At 42.4% G+C, this 21,059-nt stretch overlaps 1 protein-coding gene across 1 annotated transcript in view; it reads left to right on the forward strand.

The window, feature by feature from the left end:
* Positions 1-21,059, forward strand: part of LOC131471325 (transcription factor HIVEP3) — a 44,958-nt gene that overhangs the window by 13,312 nt on the left and 10,587 nt on the right. Inside the window, exons 2-3 of the mRNA XM_058647823.1 lie at positions 18,149-20,491; positions 20,762-21,045. Coding sequence (XP_058503806.1) covers positions 18,499-20,491; positions 20,762-21,045 — 2,277 coding nt within the window. The 5' untranslated portion in view covers positions 18,149-18,498. The remainder of the gene's footprint in view (positions 1-18,148; positions 20,492-20,761; positions 21,046-21,059) is intronic.

Genomic DNA, 21,059 nt, shown 5'->3' on the forward strand with positions numbered 1-21,059 from the left:
AGAAAAAGTTGAAAAACCTGATATAACCTGGGAATAACAATGTTCTCACATGTCTTGTTTTGTCCATAAACCAGAAATGTATTCAGTTTTAATGATTTCTTTGTTATATGGAGCAAAGAAACCAGGAAATATTCACATTTAATGAGCTGAAAAATCAGAAAGCTTCAAACCGATAAATCAATTATCAAATAAGTGGACAATTAATTTAGTAATCGATTAATAATCAAATAATCTTGTGAACATTTATTTATTTATTTATTTCGGTCATGACATTTAGATCACTCATCACATAACAGTGCAGTTCACACAATATACATAACCGAAAGGGAAAGTGGGAGAAGCAAAGCTTAACTAGTCCCGCCCCCATTATCATCATACATTTCATTTCCTCTTTTTTTTTTTTTTTTTTTTTATTTCATTTTGACAAAGAAAACATGTTTCAGCATCCGGTAGCACTCAGAGATATAGTCTAGCTCTAGACAGTCAACTCAGACTCCATGTGTGTCTGTACATGTGTCCATGATGTTCCGTCGCGCGTGACATTCTCGACTCTTTGCCTGGCATATTCAACTTCCCAAAAGTCACAAAATAATCCAATCAATAGAGGTCAATGCATAATTTTATTTATTTATTTTTTTTTGGAAATTCTGCCAGTATTACTTTTTTCATTTTCTCAGACCTTGAAATATTATCACTTGGTCAAATATTTGTTTGGTTTCACTGCCCCTCAATTTACAGTGACATGACTGAAATCAAGTGCTAGATTGAAGAGATTATATCAAAGTGAAGTTCAACAATCACATCTTGCAGTAAATTCTACAGTTGCATAGTTGGTGAACAAAAGAGCCTTTCAAGACCCCTGCAATTCAAAACTGTGACAAAGTCATACATTGTCACAAAGGAGAATTTGTCTTGTGATCCATGTATGAAGTGCACTTCTACCGCTGATACAGTTGGTGCACGGTGACTGGACCCTGCTGACCACAGAGCCTGTGAATTCGAAGCACCATGGAGAATAAAATGACATCCGAATAGAAACTGTGCCAGAAAACTTGCCCTGGGAATAAAGAAATTCTCCTTTGTCTTAGTACAAACAATAACTCAAACAAATGTCATTACATCAAACCTAGATGTTGCATATAATATTGTGTAATATTGTGTAGAGATTGTATCAGAGCAGGTGGCTGATAATTGATGCTGAATTTTTCGGGCTCATATTTAGCCAATTTTAAAAGTGTGTATATATAACTTTTTAATGAAAAAAAAATGCTTAACTTGAGTAACCAGTTACTGAACTTACTCATACTTACTGTCTTTCCAGTTAACATTTGATGTCTGCACGACAGTGCAATTATATACAGTCATTTCATTGATATAAAAAACGAAATATTACATACTGTACATGAAACTTTTGGATGAAAACAATACCGTTTTAGTGACTATTGACAATGTTTATCAAGTTCCAAAAAACAAATTGTAATAATTGGCCGATTAATACATGAGAAGAGGCCAATGCCGATTATTGAAAAATGGCAAATGTCGGCCCAATTAATCATCACAAATGTTTAATTCCTCTTATATTCTGGCAATGTGCAACTCTCCAGCTTGTGTTTCTATTTCCTTAGAGGACTGCATTGAATTTTGAAGAACAAAAGGATGCAAGCTAGTTCGAGCTGCCTTTTAAAATCCATGTCACGCTTCACATACATATCCTTATCAATCTGGATGGATATTTAAATTGCAAAACGTCTGGTGTTTCTGCTTGAGCTTTAAGCCACACCTCCACCCCAACATCCACCTGTAGGCTCCGACTGAGGTATTTAGGATGTTTGATTGACATGTCACTCCCCGATATGTCGATAAAGGCCTGTACATACTCCACAAGAACAGAGAAATGTGTTTAATTCTCAACATGGCAAGAACAAGAACAAAGTTAGTTCTGGCCAGGACACTTCATACTTCACGAGAACCACATTAAACACGCACACTTCAAATCTCTGGCCAGTCACACAATAAAATAAAGTTCTGCCCAGATGATGTGTCAAGAACAAGCTGCAAGAACTCCCAAACAAGGGCTGCAAGAAAATAATGACGTCATTCTTTTCTCTCAGTCCTGGAAAAGAGAACACATTTCTCTGTCCGTGCGGAGTTTGTAGAGGAATGAAGTCGAAGCCTGGGTGCCAAAACTAAATCATTTGTATTGTGATGTAATAGACATTCTAACATTCAAACGTAAGTTATCTGGCTGAACTAGCGGTACCTTGTTTTGTAAAAAAAACAACAAATGGTGCTGAGTCACTGGTTTCTCTCGCTCTGTCTCTGACACGTTGATGTGTTTTTGTCGCATTCTTCACTGTGACTGTCTGCATTTAAGCATTTGGGTCAGAAGGCTGAGCTTTGAATCATATGATGGTGTTTTAAACCAGAGCAGAGTGATTAACATGTCAAGTTGGAACATATTATCATGAAATAATCCATTTAAAGCCACTATGCTTTTAATCTGGTAACCCTGGTTGATGAACAGTGTTTGTGCAAGTTCAATGTTGTGTGGTTTCTTATAGTTATATCTTCTATAATGGTCAAATCATCTTGCAATGGACTGACACTCAATCTGTAGTTCTGATGGAGGCAGTTGGAGGTTCCACTGAGATTAGAGTGTTGTAATCAACACGGACAGCTCTCACAGTAAATCGTAGGATAGGGATTCTCATAATGTTCCAAGGGCTGCCCTTAAATCCTAACAGAGATTAAGTATATGTGTACTGTCATTTGAACTCCTAGATTAGGCCTAGATTGTCACTTTTTTTTCCAAAATCCCATTTAAAAGAATATCATGTTACATGTTATTCTTCTTCAACGGTATTTGGATATTCGCTCCTCCCACCTGCAAACAGACGTGAAGAAGTTCCCAATCAACCTACTCTGTCTCTGATGGACTAGTACTCATTGCCCTCAGGATCAGAGCCAATCAGAAGCAGGTGTATCACCTGTGTGTATGCATTGTGAAAAGGGAGGGAACTACATGCAAGGATTCAGAGTGATATACTCTAACAGTGTCTCATGTCCAGCATCCATCTTCCTGCAAAGTGGTCCAAACATAATGTGACCACAGTGTCCAGGACTGTGAGTTTGGATGCAAGCACCTGCTGATGCAGCCTACAGTTTTATCTTTGTGGTGACACTTTATACGTACAAAATAAAGCGACTCTGTCAGCGTCTGTCGTTCGTTACCACAAAATCTGTACAAATGACCAAACCTTGGTCACGTCTCAGTCTCGCTGTTCTCACGAAAGCATCTAGAAGTATGAATATGTTCCACGTATCCGTTGTCCTGCCTGATAAGACGTCATTTTATCATTTATTGCTATTTATTTGGCTATGGCTCGTGGAACCCCTCGTGTCTCTGCCTGCGCCACACTACAAACAAGGTGGTGCATCTGAGCTTTGGACATGTTCAGGGACACTAATTCACCGTATATTGGATGACAAGTCTTTAAGCAACTGGGCATAAACTAACAGGAAATCAATGCATAAGGACGCCTCACCTACATCAGTGCATTGTCTTAGTTTCTCAACACACAAGCCCACTCAATTAGCTGTCTGTCACCTCCCCCGTCTCCCTGTGCTTTTCACGTTCTGCGTCTGCTTCTCTAAAAGCCACAGCACCTCTATTTTAAGGGCTTCTCTTTTTTTTCTTCATCTTTGTTGACTGTGTTGTCTTTGTTGTCTTTGTGTCCTTTGTTGTCTTGAACAAGTGATCAGCCTCACAGGCAGGAGGATGTGGCCGAGTTAAAAGAAGAAAGGGATGGTGGAAGATGGGGGTGAGCATGAGAGTTGGGCAAATTGGCTTTTGGAGTCCGGTTTCTCACCAGATCTTTACGAGGTGATGACAGCTGCAGGAATGCACCGCTAATTCCTCCTAATGTGGGTCACATGATCTTGGGGACTTGGTTTCCTCCCCGCAGCGATCTAAACAATCTGGGTGGTCGGGGGAGAGAAATGTGCATCCATGACATGTGAGTGTGTGTCATAAATTGATCTCATTCAGAAGTTTTTGTTTCTATACCATGAAACCACACAGTGTGGATGTGTGTGGCTTTTTCCCCCCCGAGTGTCCACAGTGGACTCTTCCTCCTGCGGCATCAATGAGCACAGCCAGTGACACAGTTCTGCCTGTCTGTGTTCTATAGTGGGCTGCTTGGTTTGCAGTTAAGTTTGATGCACATGTTGTATTCCTATTCTCAGTCCTTGACCCTGTGTTGATAGTGCAGCCATGTTTCTTCCGCTTGCTGTTACTGTTCATTTAAGATTAACACACTGAGTGCAACACAATGATTTAACGTGTTTCCATCGAACCATCTTTAGCGGCTTATGATGTGCAGGTCTGACTGTACTTCACTTTAAATTGTAGGTGGAAAGACTATCTCAATTATTCTGCAAAACATAACCCTAAACCAGGAATGAATTATTTATGTAATGGTTCATTCATATCAATCATATTAAAATGGCTTAAAGGGCCGGTACAGCCAAATACTTTAATATCATATTAACAGGTCATATTTGGTTTTATTTACCCAAGTGTTGATACAATGGAGGTGAATGAACTTTGTTGTTTGGGACACACAAAGCATCAGACCGTGTTTTGCAAAGTTCTACAGCAACTCTTCTTTTGCAGACATAAATTGCTTCAATGGATTATCCAGAGTAACTTTGGCATTGCAATGAGTAGTATATTAATACCAGAGAAAAGCAAGTCCAAAGTCACTCTTGCATCTGTATTACTCATATAATGTAAGGACTGTTTCATGGTCCCATACAACTGAATTGCTTTTAAAATAATATATATAATTAACATCAATTAAATTAATAAATAAAACTAGAGGCCTACGTTAAACCATGGAAATAAAAAAAAAAACAGCTTTTGACCCAGCAAGAATTTAACTAGTGTTAGATTAAAATAGCAATTGACTTCCTGTCTTCCTTTGTGTGATTTGAAGTGTCAAATGAAATTTCACATTGTGGTGTTGTTGTAACTCGGTTGCCAGGTTTGTATGCAAGGCCTCGAAAGCCAGTGTTTCCCGTCTTTCAAAAAACAAATTGTAACGTTTAACCTCAATATTTGAGAAATATTCCATAAATCAAGTCAGTTTCCTGTCATTTTACTCAAGTCAAAGTCCCCCATCTTGGATTCCAGTGATTTTCCTAAAATCCTGACTATTTAAGCCAAACATATTAGGATGTAAAAGACCCATTATTATTATATTCAGAGGAAATGTTTGAGAACACGGTTAGTGCTGAAGGAAAGTGTTCATATATGAGGTGCAACAGCCAGATGTTGAGCATAATAATTTTAGGGACAATCTCAAGTATATACACGTGATAGTATTAATAGGTGACATGTATTCTGTAGATTCAGCATTTTACATCTTGTCACACACGCACACACACACACACACACACATAGACACAGAGATTTACCTAGAGACTTTTTTTTAGCTGCACTTGATTGTTGTGTATGATTGATGAGCTGCCTCATTCAGCCCCAGAGCTGCACTCTCAAGATATAGAGGCTGCACACACCACCACTACCACCACGCACACACATTTCATAGCCTTTTATAAGATTTGTCTCAGATGGTAGATAGAGTCCAGTTTGTAGGCCCAGCTTTGTTCTGAGGACACGAGATAACCATATATGAGAGTTGACTCTCTGCGTCTCTCTTTGTGTCTCTGTCCGTCTCCTACACATTTGCACAAGGCAGTTCTCCTGTTATTCTCTGCCTCACATGTATTCCCTCTCTCCCTCCCTCTCTCTCTCTGTCTCTCTCTATCAGAAGCACTCACTCCCACCTCCACTTTTAGAGAAATAAACGCACAAACAGACTGGTTAGGGCACATGGCGTTTGTATACATGCACTTCTTAGTTGGTTTAAAGCTGAGCGGCTGATGAGACGTTGATGGAGAGTCTCTGTTGACAGGCCAGGAAGTCAGCTTGGCACCAGGCAGAATGGGCAGCAGGGTTCCGCAGGACAGAGAGTAAACTGTAATCTGACTCTTGGGCTGAATGGAGTTGTTTGTAACTGTGGGTAGCAGTTACTTGGACTGGTCTGGCTTTGAGTAAACTCCCAAATCAGGAGGGTGCCCCTCTGCCAGGGGCAGGATTTAATGGCAGGGCCGCAGGCTGTGTTGATATGTTCCGCGGGCCTGGTTCTTGGTGTTTGAATGCACTCGGGCTGAGCATCCACCTGTTGACTCTTCACCATGTCTGTGTTTATACAGGCAGCAATAAAAAACAGCTCTGATTAACATATTCCCCAGGTCACTGCGATGTGCAGATAACTCGTGGCACTGGGTCATGCACAGTGCAACACTGGTGCTCGTTCTACCTGCCGTAGTTTCACACAGGATGCTGTACAGCAGCTGCAGAAAGAGGAACCTGCACAGACTTTTCTATGACATGGGGAGGATTTCACATGGGTGACTTCAGCAAAAAATAGATTATCAGAAATAACTGCACTGACCAGAAACAGATTTCTAATTTTGGAACGACGGAAATTTGAGTAAAACCTCATGTTTTAATGTTGGAAATGAAAGAAATCGAACTCATATATGACTTAATGGAAGGCACAAATCCTCTCGTGAATTTATTTTTTTTTTTTATATGATAATGAGTCTTTTTATCTAATGGATTTATGAGCATGTACTTGCCTGCTCTCCAGTCAATGAGCTGAAAATGTCCAACTTATCACAGTTTTGCCTGCAGCCCATTCTTTTCAGTTACACCACGAGTGAGAGAGCAAACATATAACAGTCGACTGTGAACGACGGGTACAGTCAGCTGCGTGGGCGAATTTGCACTGTGATCTCGACATCCACGCATCAGTGAAACTTGTAGGCGCAGAGAGGACAGCGTTTGAAAATATCAGTTCCTCTTTCTATGTTTATCCCTTACCCCCGTACATGCTTTGTCACTCTTTTTTTTTATTTGGACACTTGTGCAGCGGTTTAATGTTTGTGTGTTGAGCCGTCCAAAGGCAGACGAGATGTCTTTGATGAACACATCTGTATCATTTATGTCACGGTACCTCTCAACATGGTTTTAGAGTGTGTGTGTGTTTTGTTTCACTGCTACTGTACCTAATGTAATCATTTTGTGCCTTTTGGCCCTCAAGCAATGAATGAAATCCAATTTTATATAACTATAATAGCAGGGTTTACACCACCATCACAAATTGCCATAGATACATCACCTCTATATACAAGAAATGACTTACCTTGAGAGAAATTTTACATAATGACTACCAGAGCAACCCTGGAGACATGAATTCCCGGTAGCTTTCCTCGTAATATACATGCAGTCACTGGTGTTTCTTAATGCTTCAGCACTGTGGAAAAGATTAGTGTGATGCCAGGCGGAATTTGAGAACCAGATGGGGAGAGAGTGGATGCAAAGTAGGAGTTGTGCATGTCTTTGTGTCCGATTTGAAATAGATAGAAATAGAAAGAGGGACACCAGTGGTCAGTCTGTCAGTGTTTCACAGGATCAGATGTCACATCTGCTGAGGATATGGATCGATTGGCGCTAGCACAACACTGGTATCCTTCACTCCATTAGCTGGCTGATCGTTTGCATCTATAAAACCGTGCTCCATGTTAGTGTGTGTGAATTTGCATGATGTAAATGTTAACGTGATCTCCCTTTGACTCAAATATTTTCACGTACATACAGTTACTCATTACCTTGCTGTTGATTCATTTCTGGGAGATATTGATTAGAGACAAGCTTATCACAATAAATAGATGGATAGATTTATTGCCTGACAAAGTTCTTTTGAGAAATATCTGTAGCCAAACTACTGATAAATTACTAGAGATGGGAATTGGTACTAGCCCGATACTGGTCAAAATCAATGGCTCGGCTATCAGACAGATAAAAATGTAAAATCTGATCAAATCCAAAAATCCTGTATATGGCATGCTTCATTATGCATAGACTGTAAAAATGTAAATACAAATCAGCAAAAGCATTTCATGTTTGAGCTGTTTATTTCTTCTTTTGGAATGACAATAGTTGTTACACAGTTGGAAAATGGTGTCTTTGAAATGACTCAGCACAAATGTGATGTTCACAGCTTCATAAATGGTCTAAAATGACTGTATTTGACTAATATCGGTATCGTTAGATACTCGAGTTTGTGATATCAGTACCGGACACAGAAAAGTGATATTTTCCCATCTCTACAAATGATTTGCGTAGTCGTCCTCATCCATGTACAGCACTGAACAGAATGTGCAGCTGAGTTCAATGGAAGTGGCATTTGGCTTTGTATTGACCAAAGTAGTGGACACATTTCAACCCTGACTTTGTGATTCTGCTGAATAAAAAGTCATGAATCACCAAGTTATCACATTTAATGTTAAAAGAGAACATGAATGCTTGTACCAAATTTCATGTATTATCCATTCCAACTTATTGAAATACTTATATCAGTTCCCGACTGCCTGAACTGCCATCCACCATGACTAAAAATACATTTTTTAAACGATAATCTACAGATATTGCATCTGTACCAGTGTCAAACAAACATTTTGAAGTTACTCACTTCTACGGTATATGACATTAGCTTCACAGGGATCACTTGCCTGCTCAATAATAACACATTCACACTGTTTACTGGACCATCAACAGATGTTCCACTCCTCATCAGCAGATCAATGTTGCAGCTGTACCCAGGCCAGGAGGCGTAAAACCTCATTTCTTTCCCTCAGCTTTAATGCAAGTGTAATACTGAGGTAGGAGGTGAAAATAAAGGGATGCATTTACATTAGCTGTTACTGGCTTTAGTGGTTTGTCAAGTGGGTTCCAGGAGACTCAGATGTTTTAACCCTTTACCCCTTTTTTCTTTGCCAATAAATGCAAACCGAGTAAAAAAAAAACACTGGTCCATAGTGGCTTTTATACAGAAGGTGGGCTCCCTGGTTTAAATAGATCTTGTTTCTATCGTAATACCACAGTCATATGGACAGAGGAGGGGTCAGTTTACAAGACCACACGTCTGGAATAATCTACCCTCAGACCAGAGAGAACCCTCTTTGAATACACCCATGTTTGCCTGTCTTACTGCCTGTGTCTGCAGTTTATTTGGGTGAAAGTCCAAAAATATTGCATCTGTATGGCTGTCTGTAAATGCACAAACCACTCATTTGGACCAAATTATAGTCTGTGGCTGCTCCAAAACAGCATGAAGATATTTGTATTTTAGGTGTTACTCGCCTCTGCATTATATTGCATAGGGAGGTGTGTGTGTTTGTGTGTGTTTGTGTGTGTCATGTATGTATAATTGCCTCATGTGACCACACATACCACAGGAGAGCCCTTGTTTCCATTTACTGTAAATGCAAACAGCTTAGCATCATGTGGTCAGCGAGTTGCATCTGGTTTTCATACGTTACAGCATCGTGGAAGCTTGTTTTCACGCCTTCACGACCACCACACTTCCTATATTGATCCCAAACTTGAAAAATGAATATCATCTCTCTTGTTGTTTTTTGCAAAGCTGTTAAACTTAACACCTCCTAGCTCTCGCTAGCGTCTAGGCACACTGTGTGTCCCCAGCCTTGCTAATCGTCACGTCTGCGCAGAGCGACTTTGCTGTCAATCATCGCCACAGTAGCACTTTTGTTCCTCAGCCTCTGCTCCTCTTGCCACCTTCCAGTCAGAACCCCTCAGTCTGAGGAACAGAGGACAAAGGCATGACAGATGGGTGAAGGTCCCTCACAGGGAAGTACAGTATAGAAGGTGTGTGCTGTAAAGGCCGACAATGCGTGCATTCAGGCAGACACAATACTGTGCCTCGGCCAGTGAGGCCAACAGCCTGTGAGAGAAGCCCAGCATCGGGCCAGCACGGTCCCCCTGGAGTCAGGGGTAATCACCAAGTCCTGAACAACACTCTTATTGAGTGGAACCAAATAAAATGAGAGAGGAAACAGAGCAGAGGCAAAAAAAGGAGGGTTGATCAATAGTGGATTTTCAAAAGCAGATAGCATAACCTTTTGAAGCATGAAAAAGCCGATAGTCCCCTACCACCCACTCCTCAAGGAAGAAAAACTTCAATCAATGTTGTGATATTCCAATAAATTTTGCTACAGCAATATATAATGACCACTGTTAATAGATGATGCATTGATAAAAAATAATTCCGTTACTACCAGATGGCAGCAGTAGCAAGCACATAGTTAATGGGCTGCATGTGTTTGCAGAAATTTGCCATGTTCCTTGAATGCACCTCTAAACTCAACCCGGTGGGGGACACTGAATCTCCCATGCCTTTTTCTTTGTTTGTTGTTAAAACAGTTGTTTTTGTTATTATTCACTGGGAGAATATCACATTTACACACAGCACCAGTGGCCAATTTTCCCGTAATTTGTGCTAGGCACACTATACTAACTAGTAACAACTACAGAACTGTGATCTGACACAGCAACATGACAGGCAGAGGCCGTGCAGCCATCAGGTGCCATCGTGTCCACTGAATGGCAGTAGATTGTAAAATGTCCCACCAGAGCTCATTAATTGGCTAAAGAGATGAATTGGTTGAGACTGGATTTGAACAATAAAAGTAAAAGTTAAATAAATGAGAGGCAAATAAGTGAGATGAGGTTAATCAGATGAGGTTTAAAAGAAAACAAAAGTGATAGATGTAATGAATGGAGCAATAACAGGAGAAGAGACCCATCTTCTCCTTTTGACTGTACACGTCATCTGGCTGTGAGTCCCACCAGGCCACCACGTGTCGCTGGCCTGTGTGGAACCATGTTCCCTCTGCGTGTCTTCTGATCAGTAGCTCAGCCATCCGCTCACTCTGTGTGCCGACTCGTCACTGTGTGAGTGTGTTTATTTAAAGTGTGTGACTCACACTTCCTGTGCTCTGCCAATGAGGCAAAGCTCTATGGAACAGCAGGACCTCCGTTCATTCTGAATTCTCTCTTTCTCTGTCTCTCCGTCTCTCTCGCTCTCTCTCTCTTCCTCTCTCTCTCTCTGGTGTTGCATTGCTGATAGGCTCAGTCTGACTAAGTTCTGAGTAATGCGGGGGCTTGCTTGAATGGATGCCACTCTGGAATCCATTTACAGATGCAGCACCGTGGCACTCTGACAGGAGATATATATATATATATATATATATATATATATATATATATTTTTCATTTTTTATTTTTTTTATTTTTTTAATTAAGAGACATGGTCTTGTAGGTAGTTTGTCTGAGTTGCTACATTAAGATAACTTTGCTGATAAGGAGGTGATAATTGCAGGATTTGTCTTCCAGGGTTCTGTGTTGCCGGGGAAAACCCCATGTCAGACCTGTTTGTAATCCTATCTGTGGGCAGTGTGCCACCACTGCTGAATGTGTGTGCGTTCCGTCCTGGGATGTGTTAAGGTGTGCTGTCTGTCTTTCTCTGTTTTTTTTTTTTGTTTTTTTTTCCTGCACCTTATAAGCATTGATGCTTTTACTGTGGTTAGAGATGCTGGTGTGATTTGTTTTGTGTGGTTCTCATGTCTGAGATGATGAGTCACTTTTACTTTCTTTGCTAACACTTGGTAAACAATGGGATAATAGTGAGGTAATAATTATATATACTGATTGTTACCTGGATAATTATGACTTAAAAATAATATTAATTTTAACAATGTCCACAATTATTGCCATTAATATTATACTGTAAATTGTTGCTTCTTCTTCTTCCCATTCATCTCCCTTCTAATCCATGATTTTCTGTGCATTTAGTGGAAACATACATGTAGTGTTTTCCTCTCTACCTCCATATTTTTCCACAAGTCTTGTTTGCCTTACCCCAGCACCCCCCTCTCTCTCTCTCTCTCTCGCTCTCTCTCTCTGTCTCTCTCTCTGTCTCTCACTCTCTCTCTCTCTCTCTCACCCTCCTCTTCTTCTTCTCTTTCCATTTCTCTCTCTTGCTCTGCAACACACCCACTCAAACAACCATATCCGCTCTTACTCTCTGGCTCTCCCTGCTTGTCTCACAGTGCCTGTGAAGCGACTCTAAGGGGGAAGACCAGACTGCTCTGTCAGGTAATCTAAACTCTGCCTGTTTATCTCTCCCTCCCCTCATTCTGTCTTCCTCTCTCTGTCTTCCTCTCCTCCCCACCCTCCCACTCTCTCTCTCTCTCTCTCTCTCTCCCCCCCCCCCCCCCCTCCCTCTCGCTCTCTCTCAATCCAATGTCTTGTAAATTAGTCATTAGTCAAGTGACTGTACCTGTGTGACTGGGGCGAAGTGTCTACATTTGATTGTTTGTTACTGTAAATTAGCTGTTTGTTAGATTATAATCTGGCACTTTAGTCAACATTATTTTGTCAATGTCAACCACTTTTTTCCTCTGTACAATAATATACCTGAGCTGTTTTAACGTGGCACCACTGAGCTGCATGGACATCAGGATTCAGAGTCACAGGTTTAATTGGCATTGGGAAGTCTCCATTGCTGTTAAAGTGGAATTTAACTAGAGGGACAAAGTTTACCTCTCCCATCAGAGGTAAAGCCCTCTAAGACAAGTTTTGGGCTATATACAGCGCGCAAACAGAATTAAAATCGACAAACTGAGAAATGACCAAAACCAGTTTCCATGTATTAAATTCTTGGCCACAAATAAAATGACAGAAAATGTGGCAACCTGCAATTTGGTCCAAATTGTGGTCAGTGTGTTATTTCAGTTCATTATGTCACCATAGGAGCTGATTTTTCCACTGGCAGGGGTATTATTAAAACTCTGAGTGCAATCTTCCCCTGCCGTCGAGGTGTGCATTACCCGGCCGTGCAGTGCCACTCGTGTTTGATTTAAAAGGCCGGTATTGACCTGCAGTTCACTGGCTTGTGTTTAATCAAAGTGAACAGCGCAACGGTTGTGAACTGCCAGTCTTTTCAAAGCCCTGTGAAATCTTTCTCCACACTGGCGTCTCACCTCAGAGGTGCGGCGATCCCCAAGCATCCCGCACAGAGCTGAGAGAGAGAGTGAGAGAGAGAGTGAGAGAGAGAGTGAGAGAGAGAGAGAGAGAGAGAGAGTGAGCGCTCTGGTATGTGGTGTTTCTCTCAGACAGCGTCCTCCTCAGCGCGCTGCTCCCCCTGACAGCAGTGGTATTCCTGGGTGAGTGTTGATGAGTTGAGGTTTTATGCTCTACCTAGTGTCTTGTTCTGTCATCTGGGTTTGTTTTTCCAGTCATTTAGCAAACCAAAATGTTTCCACTCCTGGTTCTGTAATTGCTCACTGTTAATGTCTGGGGTTTGGGGCCTGGGTTTGATTGACAGCTGTGTTTTTTTGCAGGGGAAAGGAATTGGATTTATTGAGTGCACTTCGGAGCGTTTTCATGATCAAATGCTTTTTTGAGTTGCTTGGTTCAGATTATGAGTTACTCGGTTGAGGCAGTCACAGGTGGTGCTGCATATGTGACATATGGTGCTGCTGTGACATTAAGACAGTGTCACTCAAAGGGAGCTGGATACCAAGGGTCATGCCAGTTTGTCAATACAAGCAGAGGCCAAGCATTTCCCCTCTACACTTCCTGCTGCCACTATGTGTCTGTAGTCAGAGAGGATGCTGGGAGATAAATTTAGACCTCCAGCTCCCTCTCCATCTGCTGTTGCTCAGAGTAGGCTGGTTTCCATAGGAACCTGCACCAGGCTACAGCCAGGAAGAAAGAAATTGGGAGAGAGAGACAGAGAGAGGTGTGTGTGTGTGTGTGTGTGTGTGTGTGTGAGGAGGGAGCGGTACAGTATGACAGCAGATTTTTTAAAAACCACTTAAGAGGGTCTAATCTATTCTCTGGGCACAATGTAATTTAATGTTTAGCCCATATTTTTTATCCATCATTACCAGCTGCACGGATCCATCTGGGTATTGATGAGGAAATGAACACTAACTCTGCCGGCCACACTCTCCCGTGCATGATAATGAAGTTTTAACTGTACAGCTGCTGCACAGCCCCCGTGCTACTTATTGAGCAGGAGATGAGCTAAATGTTTGTTTTATAGGATTTACACTTTTAGAAATGTAACTGCTTGGCTTAATAGAAGCAGCAAAGATGATGGCAGGAGACTGTGTGTGTACTTGTATTCTTATGTTTGTGGGGACATTTTGTTTGGGCCCCACAATGTTGAAAGGCTTTTTCAGCGTTCAGATCTGGTTTTAGGGTTAGGGTAAGGGGCTAGGGAATATATTGTGCCAATGATGACAAGTTTGCATGTGCGACCATGTCGTATGTGGGCTTCCTCGGGACCACAAACATCAGCACCTCTTTCTGCTGACAAAGCCCCTTTGCATGTTCACATACACATGCATACCCCACACACACACACACACACACACCCTCATCCTTCATCCTGCCTTCTTCTCTTAGTAGACTAGTTGTGAACCACATTTTTGGTGCAGACACCACAGAAAACATGAGAGCGCTGCATGAATTATCATACAATGTTTCGAGACGGGCTGGAATGGGACAACATTGCTCCATGTTGCTGCTTATGTTGGGCTTTATGGTTTTGATCTGACACCCACCGTCATAAGAATATAACACTGTATAACAGCTGCATCAGCGGCTTCCTGCTCACACCTCAGCCTAAAAATAGCGCAGAGTTAAAAAAAAAACAACAAAAAAAAACCAAAAAAAAACACCCTGCCTTATGCTCATTGATAAGACCGGACAAATATACTGTACATAGCCTGCACATTTTACCTCACATGACTGCAATGTTCTCATGTTACAATGAACTCGTCAGGTCATCCATGAGGAATGAGGGTGATGTGAAAGGAATTCCCTCATCTCACAGCAGGAGGATCAGCTGAGCGCTACCAGCATAGGTCACTTCCGGGCACTGCAGTTAATTGGCTGGTCATTTGCTGTCAGCGAGGTTTTGGCTGCTGTGTGTTGGTGGTTGTTTCTCTGTCGAGTGTAGCGCTGTACACGGTGGGGTGTGCGCATGTGTGCTTTGGCTCAATGTAGTTTACACTTTGGCATTCCTTTCCCTCATCTTCCTGGCAAGGCTGTGACTGTGTGTTTCCCCCACTCAGAGCTGGCAGTCTAGACTTCCATGAATAATGGAGGCAATGCTCTCAACCTTAAAACCTCGTAATCACATTGTTTAAGGGCTGCATCAACAGCTACGCCAGAGATCATTAAAGCTTTCGGATAACCAACTACATGAACAAATTGCTCCGACGTCGAGGAAGTCAGTTTGTCTTGCTTTCCATTTTTACTCATAGTACTCACCTCTCAAGTCTCAAGACACGTATTCATTCTTAATTTCTGTTTCACCTCGGCATTGCCATTCATATACAATGAATGCAATTTTGTAAACAAGTAGCACATTTTTCTTCCCAGCAAACAACCGGTATAAACTATCAACATGTTGTGCATTCCAAAAGCAGTAAAATACAATTCCCCTCTGAATTATTTAAAATAAACCGCCTATTGAAATGCATTTGCCATGAATTTACCAGAATAAACAGCAAGTTACCCAAAATCAAGATATCATTTTAACACATGTACATAGACACACTGGACACAAATGGTGCCCATGCAGAATATGCTGAATATAATGCTTCAAATACTATGCAAACACTTGGATTTACATCCCCTCACTTGACAACGTAAACATTTAGTCCTTCTGTTTTCTTTCCACTGCATCGTCCTTCTTCACATCCTGACCTTCCCACTTTTGCCCCTATCTTTACCCACACCATCTCCTCTTTTATTTACACTTTACTGCCACGTCACTTCTCTCTCTGAAATGCAAGTGTGTGAAGAACAATACTCTTGAGACACCATGTTTCTCTTCTGTAAGCTCAATTCCCTCCTGATCTTACTTCTCACCATGTAACTCCCAAGAGTGCTGTGTGTGTGTGTGTGTCTCTCTCTCTCTCTCGCTCACTACAGCTCTGGACAGAAAAGGCTTTAGCTGTCACTATTTTCAAAAGTGTACAGAGGAGATGTGGAAGACGAGCAACTAAAAAAAAACTGAGAATTGAATTTTACTGGTGTTGATTTTGGTCTGTTATGCTGTCTAATTACTGAGTGGTGATAGCATAAACCTGCTGTAATCAAAGCACTGGTCTGCATGGTGGAACATATGCTAAACAGATGATCGACTTTAACAGATGTTGGGGAATCTGTCAAGTTGTTTCAAAGACGAGGAGTGATTCTCTTTCCCCCCTTTTTTTTTCCACAGTAGACTGACTCTAACGAAGGCTGACTGTACAGCATGTGTCTTTAGACACATATGAATAGAGCAAGTGTGGCTCATTAAAAAAAACCTGTCACTGCTGCCTTGCCACCACTGGCACCTTCAGCTGCAGTCTTTTGCTGGGCCTGTTTATTCAGCCACTGAATCACTGATTTTTGTCTAATTTCAACGTCATCTTCCATATTCAATTGCATACCCACTATCTATCATTATAAAACATTTGAGCATTCTCTGTATCCAACCTTTTTATTGCCAGTTTCTGCATTTTGCTCTGCGTCAGTGCTAAGCATTTCAAGCCACCATCTCACTCACCCTCACAGCTTTGAGGTAAACATGCACAGTGTCCCCCTCTGTTACCACTGATCCCCTGATGGACTGGTGGGGTTGCGAGCAGTGTCAACCTCTCAGATGATGATTGGTACTCTGATGAGACCATGGGACTGTCAGTGGTTGGGCATGGCTTCTTGGTGAAAATGTTATGATTGGCCCCGAATGTGTTGTGATAAGCTGTGGTACAGGAATCCTGCGTCTCGAGCTAAGATGGAGTGCGAGATTTGTTGTAAGTGGGAAATATTACAGAACATGCATCTTGATAGAAGAAGAGATTTAATTTTAGTCTCATCTCTTATTGTGTTTATGATCATCTATACTCATAAACCGCTTTCTAGCAGTGTGTGAGTGGGCAATATTTCAATACATCCATTTTACTAAAAGGATTCACAATATCCTTTCACAAGAGGCTCCAGTCTTAGCACCTCATAAACACTGCACCCTAGTGGCTGTATGAGGGGTAAAGGTTTAGGCCTTGTGGCTGTCAAGTCCTCTTATTCACTTCAAAACAGCCCCCCCTCTGTTTACCCACTTTTACTTTAGTGCCAGTTCAGATAAGTAAAGGCTATATTTCCAATGTTTGTGTTGACTCTTTGCCACTCTGGTCTCCTCTCTTGGGGCATGTGCTGTGGTTGTTGCCTGGCTGGTCCTGCAGTGTAGGCCAGTTAACACAGAAAATAAATGTGATTTCACAATAACAATGAACAAAATCATCATCTTTATTGGCATATTATTATACTGTTTCATCAGCACATGACCCATTAGGCTGAATATTAGCTTGCTTTTTATCGTTGCCCTATTTTCATAGTGATATTCTTTCTTAATGTTCTGCAGGTAATCAGGTGATCATTTTTAAAGCCAAACCTTTGCACTGATGCTAATCAAATGGATATTATACGTCCTTTGAGATGTGTGGTCATCAGGCACATTTATGATGTTGTCTCACTATGGTTTACTATACCCAGTCATGGGTCAGAGGTGAATCATGTATTAAACTGAATCCAAGTGATGAAATTAGGTTCTATGTGTAAGAATGTGAGACTGCACCCCTACCTTTCGTAAGCATGTCAGGGAACTACAGTGGCCTTCGGATACTAGGTTACAAAAAGAATTAAATGCAGCACAACATGGTGTTAAAGCAAGGCTCTTGCCTAAAGTACATATAAATGCTTTTCTAAGGCTATTTTAAAGCCCTTATACACTGAGAGAAACATAATGCACTGGACTTTTAAGAGATTTATCTACTAGATAATGACAAAATAGCAAGAACATCTGTACCACATATTTAATAAATGTATAGTTGATGTTCTTTCACTTCTGAATCCCTGCGCACACAGGTTAGAGCAGATGGGAACATGTCGCTCATACCTTGTTAATGTTCTCATTACATTATAGATGTATGTGGAAATCATTTTAATAGATCATTTTACAGTATAGTAGGACACTACTTTTGGTATTCTTTTCTAGTGAGCAGAGCAGAACCTTTTTTTCCGTTATTGTTGCTTTATTATATAAACCTATTTCCAATTTTGTGACTCAGCTCTTCCTTTTTGTGTGTGTTTCTTTAGACCCCTCAGAAGTTGAACATCTGGCAGTCTTGACAACCAACGGAGAAGATGCAAAGAAGACCATGGGAGAGTTGTTAGGATGGCTGAGGCAGAACAGAAGCAGAGCTGCTTTGTGAATGGATATGATCCATGCTTATCTGCATCTATGCAGTTCTTGGGCACCTTTTAATGATGTCTCATTTGGTCCTCTTGAATAACTTTTGGCCCACATTGAGGAAGGCCCTCCATTTTCATTTACAACCCACACTGTTGATGTTTCCCTGCCTCTGCCCAATCTGCTAGCTAGCAGTTAGCCCCATGAGGCTCCAAGAGCCCTTCCTTGTGTGTCAGTGAGGCCTCCTCTCCACTCTATGGAGGCTGAGCCCAGCCGTCCAGCTGATGGGCAGCGCTCTGGAAGGCAAGAGCAGCAGCATGTGACAACTGAATCCCCACTTGGATCTTGTCCACCTCAGCAGCCCCAGCAGCCTCCTAATCCTCGTCCTGTACACAGAGCCTTGGGACGTCTGCAAAATCGCCAGCCCAGACGCACTGACCTTCTGCTTCGGTTGCAGCAGCAGCAAGCAGTAGCATGGCAGCATTCAGACAACCCAGGTCCCTCAGGAGGCAGCTTCTTCTCTCCAGCTTCCCCGTCCACCTCATTCGTCCCCAGCCAGGGTGAGCATGGCCATGGGGCCCCATCTCATTCCAGCCAAGAGGGTGTAGAGGGGGTCAGCTCACCCAGAAAAGGAGAGAAGAAACCCCCAAAACCAGGGAAATATGTGTGCTCTTACTGTGGCCGTCCATGTGCCAAGCCAAGTGTTCTTCAGAAACACATTCGCTCCCATACTGGAGAAAGACCCTATCCTTGTGCCCCCTGTGGATTTTCTTTCAAGACCAAGAGTAATCTGTACAAACACCGTAAGTCCCATGCCCATCGCATTAAAGCAGGATTGGCATCCAGTCGTGATGAGCCCAGTTTGAGTGGACCAGAGGGCAGTGGCGTTGGTGAAGACCCAGAGGAGCACACAGAGGGAGAAAGCACTGAGTCTGAGGAAGAGACAGGACAACACACTAAAACCTCTGTCAAGGAGATGTTGGGCCAGCAGAGTCAAGGTGGTAAAGAGGTCCTTGCAGGCTCAGAGGAGAGTCAGAGGCCTGAAGACTCCCAGGCTGTCAAGCAAAGGTTGGCACTGAGGCTTAGTGAAAGGAAACGTGGACCCATGGCTTCTCCAGATGACCCTCCCTCTTCCCTCTCCACCTCATCTTCTTCTCTAGGCCCTGGCAGTAAAGGCAGCACAGAGTCTGGCTACTTTTCTGGATCAGGTAGCACTGAACTGTCTCAAGTTAGCCCCCCCAGTGCCAGTGCCAAAACCTATGCAGAAATTATTCTGGGGAAATATGGAAGGCTGGGAGGACAGCAGCGCAGTCCGCATCAGCAGCAGCCTCATTCTTCACTTTCCTCATCATCAGGAATGGAGGAAAAGAACATTCCTTTCACTGTACAAAAAACCCAAGTAATAGAACACATTACAAAGCTCATCACTATCAATGAAGCAGTAGTAGACACCAGTGAAATTGATAGTGTAAAGCCACGGCGCTCCTCTCTGTCTAGGAAGAGCAGTATGGAATCACCTAAATTTAGTGCCCCTAAAGATCCCTACACATTTGATCCCAAAGGAGAAATTGCTGGTCCAAGTGGTTTGAGGCAACTCCACAATCCTGAGGCAGAGCCACTAGATACAGAGGAGCTGTCATCTATACCTCTGCTTCGAAGCCACTCAATGCCATCATCTACTAGCCAAGGAGAGCCTTCCACCTCTAGCACCATGTCTCCCAGAGGTTATCGTCTCAGCCAGTCATTCGATGAGCAACAAGCAGTGGTAGCAGAGATGAGGGCCGGCCATACTCAGCGTATGCTGAAGCGCCAGCCTGCCATAGAAGTCCCACTGGGAGCTGAGGTAATGCTGGAGGAAGTCGGTCCATCCACCTCCTCCTCCTCAGCCAGAGGCACTGAACTAGCCAGGCAGCTGCAACAACAGCAAAAAAGTCCCAGCCCATTTGAATGTGAAGCATGCAGGGCCCACTTCCAACATAGCGATAGCTATGAGGCCCACAGAGGCATCTGCCCAGGGCAGCAAACATTGGAGCAGGAGAGCAGGGATGTGAGAAAAACATCCCGGGAGGACCGTCCCCCGATGATGATGCACTATAAGTTTCGGGCACTGGCCATGGCTGTGAGGAAGAGGAGGAAAGAGGAGAGCCTAGAGGAGGACCCTGCCAGCCCTGGATCAGTATCCACGTCAGGTAGCTCGACAGGCCATGTTCCAGTGCCAAGCAGAACGGAGCACAACCAGGCCCTCTCAGGTCTGTTCATGCATCCCTGCTGACACAATTTTAACCTAATTCTATTTGAGCAATCATTTTGTTGTCTGTGATACTTTTTTATCATCTCATAAATCTAAATAGATGAAGAGAAGGTATATAAACTTTCAATACGTATAATACGTAATAGAGTATAGAAAACATTACACTGCAAATTATAGAATCCATCCACAACTAAACACCATAATTTAAATGCAGTATATCAATATAATAGAATGATAGAAATGCTGTATGTGTTCTCTATGTTTCCAGGTTTGTCTTTACAGTCAGAGCCGAAAGAACAGCAGCAACAGGACAGGAAGGGAGTGTCTGTCATCCAGCACACAAGCTCCTTTGAGAAGCAGGAAAGTATATCTATGGAAAGTCAGGAACCAGACCACAGAAAGTGTCAGCAAACACAGCAACCCGAGCCAAAACCATCACCCTCCACATCTCGCCTCATCCGTCAGCCAAACATCCAAGTGCCAGAGATTCTTGTTACTGTGGAGCCTGATGCTGACATGCCATCTGTCTCATCTCCAACATCCTCATCCAAGGTACATCATTATTT

The sequence above is a fragment of the Solea solea genome, chromosome 13 (assembly GCF_958295425.1).
Source record: "Solea solea chromosome 13, fSolSol10.1, whole genome shotgun sequence".
In the NCBI taxonomy this organism is placed as follows: domain Eukaryota; kingdom Metazoa; phylum Chordata; class Actinopteri; order Pleuronectiformes; family Soleidae; genus Solea; species Solea solea.